The sequence below is a fragment of the Sitodiplosis mosellana genome, unplaced genomic scaffold (genome assembly GCF_009176505.1).
Source record: "Sitodiplosis mosellana isolate CC-2019 unplaced genomic scaffold, AAFC_SMos_1.0 Smas_scaffold_38, whole genome shotgun sequence".
In the NCBI taxonomy this organism is placed as follows: Eukaryota; Metazoa; Arthropoda; class Insecta; order Diptera; family Cecidomyiidae; genus Sitodiplosis; species Sitodiplosis mosellana.
Window position 1 is genome coordinate 1,412,456 of NW_022595280.1, and position 5,127 is coordinate 1,417,582.

The window sequence follows — 5,127 nt, forward strand, 5'->3', positions numbered from 1 at the left end:
GAACACGTCACACACAATTTCCCTTCAATCGAACTCGTAATATAAACAAACCGAAATCGTTTTAAAGGCACAGAGAGTGCGAAAACGGATTTCATCTTTTGCACATACTTCAGAGTCATATTTGCTAACGATGTGATATACGTCGTTTTTGTATCGGAAATAGACCCAAAAATATAGTGTTTTCTCCAAGAAACTGTCTATCCTCTCCTCGAAACATATTATTCTAAAGCTCACAAATACTTGAAATTCCACAAGCTGCTTTTAGTTTTAGGCAGAACATTTACAAACACGTAGATTTTCCATCTCTAGAAATATTTCTATGCAACATGATCTATGTACATGTTGCCGACCATCAATTTATGCTTTCGTCACGTTTTCGTTGTGCTGACGTGCTCCACTCAAATGTTTGCCACCCTCAAATCAGATGTTTTTCCTATGGCACACAGCATCGAGAAAGTGAAATGGGATCATAGCGAGAAAAATTGATTCTCATCATTTGAATAAATACGAACAGTGAAAATGAAAGTGACGATACAATGCAAACGCACCACTCTTTTTTATCCATCGCGTCAGAAATATTTTCATCATTCAGTTTCGCTATCTCTTGGCGCGAGCAAAAAAAAACGCTCAAAAATACAAATTGTTACAATGGAACGATTTCAGAACTTTTTTCATCAAATGTGCTTTTTGTATGATCATTTGCAGACAATTTGAACTTTTATGTGTACAAAGCAAACAATCATTTTTTTCTGTTCCAATGGAGGATGAAAAAAAAAAATAATTTCAACAATGTTTAACCGTCGGTTTGACGCTTGGAATCCGACTTCACTTGGATTTCAGATAATTTCGGTCTTCGAATCATTTCTTGATTGTCGTGTGAAATAAAATTTCAAAGTCATTGAAGTCCTATTTATAGTTTGGTTCGCTCTTGTTTTTGTTGCCGCTCGAGACGCGACTTTTTTTGCGCTGCAAAAATCGAATTATCAAGTTTTAAATTTCGTCAAATTTTCTCCCCAGCAACGATTCCCTATCGATGATGATGAATAATTAGCCGCAATTTTTAAGGACATCATCTGCCAAATAAACCATAAAAAAATCTTAAATCATCCATTTGATCTGCTTGAATAAGAAGAAAGCCGTTAAATGAAGGATCGAAACGTTTTCCTTTTCATGTATCGGTGATTTTGAAGCAGCACCGATTTTCTCTCCATCACCATCAAATCGGAGTGCTATAATATGGAAACGGATGGCATAGAATGTCGTTATATTCGGTTAAACGTTTGAATGCGCGCATGCCAACGCACACACATCCATGCACATAAGCCAGAATAGCAGCAACGAATGTTATTTTTCTGTTTGGTGGTCTCGATTCGGATGTTTCTCGTTGGAAAGCACACTCACTCAAAACCTAGCGAACGAGCGCATTATCACACACTGTGAGCGAACGAACGAGCGAGTGAATGAGTGAGAGAATCTTCTGTGGCGAAGGAGCGAAACAGAGAGAACAAAGCGGACCTCGTATGTCTTCTTATGATTACTGAAATTATTTGGCTGTTAGCGCTACTGATCAAATGGATAGAGTTGTGAATCTGCTGCTGCTGCTGCTGCTATCACAGCTCTTGTGTGTCCACACTTGATGAAGACGAAGAAGAGGACGACAACGATGACGATGTGCAAAAAAACTCATTGGTGGTGCTAGTTAGTTGCTATTTTGTCGTCAACTAGACAATATTGTGTTGAGTATGGCGATTGCGGTGGAACTGTTCATTTCAATGAAATCATCGTGTACGCCATAAACGGCCACCAGCATTTGTTTTTATTACTAAAAACAGAAACGGTTTGTGACTAACCTAATCCGCTTGGTGCTTTTGTGAATTCTCTTTGTGGTGTGGAAAACGGTGACCAGTAGTAGAAAAAAATTGTGAAAAAACGGGAAAAAGTGGGAAAAAAGCGTATGGTAAATAGAAAGTGATTGTTTTTTTTTCTCCTGTGTGAAAAGACGTTAACATTTGAAATTTCAAGTGGTTTTTCTTTTTCTTCTGTCCTCGATTTCAAGTGCCTTTTCTTTTGATGTGAAGTATTGCGACATTGGGAATAGATTCATACACGTTGAAAAAAAGGCTTTTCCACTCACTTGGTGAAAAATTTTCAAACTTTTAAAATAAAATTGCTTTTGAGTGCTGCGCGTAAAATTTGTGCGAAACATGGGTGAAATTCCAAGAAACTACGGAAGTTATTTTTATATTTCAACGCAAACTATTCCATTATTTCAGGCTACTTAAGCAAGTGTCTTTTGCTCATTAATTTTGAATTGAAATAATGTGAAATAACGGCGCAAATTTGCTGCAATTTTCGTGTCAATCCATGTTTCAATTGCAATTGACAGACAGAACGTGGAAAGTGGTTTGAAACTTGCTTTTCTTTTTACGGAGAATATTTGTTGTTCAGTTTACTAAAACTTTATCAAAACTAATGAATCAAAAGGATGAATTAAGATGCCGGAATTTTGTGAACAACAACCACTTAAGTCTCTCTCTCTCCCTGTTTGCGGTGGAAAACTCTTAAAAAGAGCTTTTTCAGGCTTCCCATCCATTTTTCGCAAGAAACTTCCAAATAAACCCAAAGCTAACGAGAGAAAGAGGGCTTGAAAATGGAAATTTCACAATTTTGAACGGCGTTTCGTTCCATGTTTTATTTGCGAACGCGAATGATTTAACATTTGTGCCATCCTCATCATTGTCCTTAATGAATATTCAAATTGAAGCATCCGCATATGTGGCGGTCTCCGCACATGTTTCATTTCAAGAGCAATACTTTGCCTGGTGACTCCGAAGCTTGAAACGAGCGAGAAAAAAATTATTCATCCTAAAATTGGATGAAAAAATTGGAAGTCTCAACCTTTTCATTGTTCCGATTGAGGTTTTTTTTTGGCGGAAGATTGAAAATTTGATATTCACATACAACTTGGTGTATGTGCGTGCTTGTGTGCGTCTACATGTGCTAATGGCAGTCACATTAACACATTTTGCGTCATCATTGTCGAAGCCCCATTAACCAAATGCTATAATTTTTTTTGAACGCCTTCGCTTTATTTTCCTATCCTCGTCCCGTCCCGTCCGTGGGATTCGTGATGCTATTTTGAACCGAACATTTCAATATGGTAACGAAGTAAACAGTACGCAATATTTGAAAAGTGCTTTGACTGATGACGCGATCAAAGTGTAATAAAATTCGCATTGAATCCAATAAACACACATTCAGCAGCCCATGTTTGCTAGCCAACGACAATAATATGTTTTTTTTTCATACTCTCTCACTCACTCGCAATGTGTCACATGACAAACGACATGCAGATGAAGAAGGAATATCCCATAGGCGCACGAGAGACGAAGAGAAGGGCATTGAGAGTTGAAAGCTTATCCACGGTCGTGCCGTATGGGAATCATCTTGAGAACGAGAGTATGCTTAACAATAGAGCATAAACGGAATGTAATATGCGGATTAGAAGAGTACTCATGCCTTGGATCTGTTCTTTGTGAATATGGGTGTGTGTGTGTGTCAAACATACTGTTTTTGTGTCAGTCGCGCGCTGCTACTGAACACTATCCAGGGTTCATGGAAATCAAAATGGAACAAATCATCATCAACAACGATTTTTTATTGATTGAATTAAAAGGCTTCGTAATAAGACGCCTGTCATATCAAATAATTCCTTTCATATTGGTCCTAATCCCGACGATTGTTTTCTTTCGATCTAATTTCTTTTCCATTTCCGTCATAATATGCGTCACGAGAGAAATTGAATATGTTTTCAAAACAATGTTTTTTTTATTTTTGCAGAACTGATAAGTGCGGATTTTGTCCTGATATGAAATTCTGGTTTTTTGAGTGATCTTAATTCATGTTTTATATTAAACAACAAATAAATAATGTTTAGCTTCATTTCAAAATATCAAACTAAAATGTCAAAACATAAAATGAGTGAGAAATTTGTGTATGCTTAAATTGTGAGTAAAATAGGCTTAAAATGTAGAAACAATTAAAGAGGAAAACTTGGTAATGAACAACAAAAGAATTGTTATTGAAAAAACGCTCCCCAAAAAAAATTTAGTGATCACACTAAAAAAGTCCTACGACTATTTATGACGAAGTATTTTTCGAACGAATGATGTTTAATTACAAATTAAAACTGTAAAATCAAACTTGTATACTGAAGTGTTAAAATCGAAGGATAATCCATAGAATAATGACGATAATGAAGACGACGCTGAGAATTATAAATGGAAAATTATGAGAAAAAGAGGAAAATGGACAAGGACAATCGACTTAGAGCAGCAGCATCACCGACGGTGTTGTTGCCAATGTAGAAATAGAAAAAAAGCCGTGGTGAATGTCAATCTGTTTCTTGAATAAGAGAGGGAGAGAAAAGGAAAGTGGGAGAGAGTGGATCGTAAAACCAGCTAATGTGTTCATATATTGATGACAAAGTCGAAATTCATTTCAAAAATGTCGCCAAGGATCTCAAAACTGCAGAACAACAACGCTTCAATGTTCAGTCAGTAAATGCAATAATAGGCCCTTGATGACGTAATCAAACGCACAATGCTCCCTTGGAAAATGGACTTTTGCATCATATTTTATGTGGTTTTATTCCTTCAAATGGTCAACATTGCCAGGTATGCAATCTCTTCAATTCCACCGCAAAATGAAGACAATTTTCACGTTTCCTCTACACGTTCATCAGATGCGATCACCGAACTTACACTGCTGCACAATTGGAAAATATTACAAAGACCTTAACACAAATGCTTGGAGGATATGACATTCGATTGAGACCCAATTTTGGAGGTAAAACTTCTTCTTTTTTTCCGATCGCGGCTTTGGCTTGAGAATTCTTGAAATTTTTACCAAAGCATAGAACATGTGCAATACACGAGTATTGCCAATTTAATCAATCAAATTATGGATGTTTTGCTCATTTTTCTCATCATTTTATGAGTTTTCATTTTTCCATAGATGGAAATAAGTTCTGATTTCCTACACACACAATAGTATGGAGTTTACTTTTATACTAAAGTGTCATAACCAATACATTCAAATATAGTTGACATATACGAATGGGATAAA

General features: G+C 36.4%; 1 protein-coding gene across 1 annotated transcript in view; it reads left to right on the forward strand.

Annotated features, from left to right (window-relative positions):
- The first annotated feature begins 4,157 nt into the window (after positions 1–4,157).
- The window catches only part of LOC129569494 (gamma-aminobutyric acid receptor subunit beta-like), a 4,533-nt gene continuing 3,563 nt past the window's right edge, over positions 4,158–5,127 (forward strand). The window contains exons 1-2 of the mRNA XM_055448340.1: positions 4,158–4,676; positions 4,745–4,848. Coding sequence (XP_055304315.1) covers positions 4,603–4,676; positions 4,745–4,848 — 178 coding nt within the window. The 5' untranslated portion in view covers positions 4,158–4,602. The remainder of the gene's footprint in view (positions 4,677–4,744; positions 4,849–5,127) is intronic.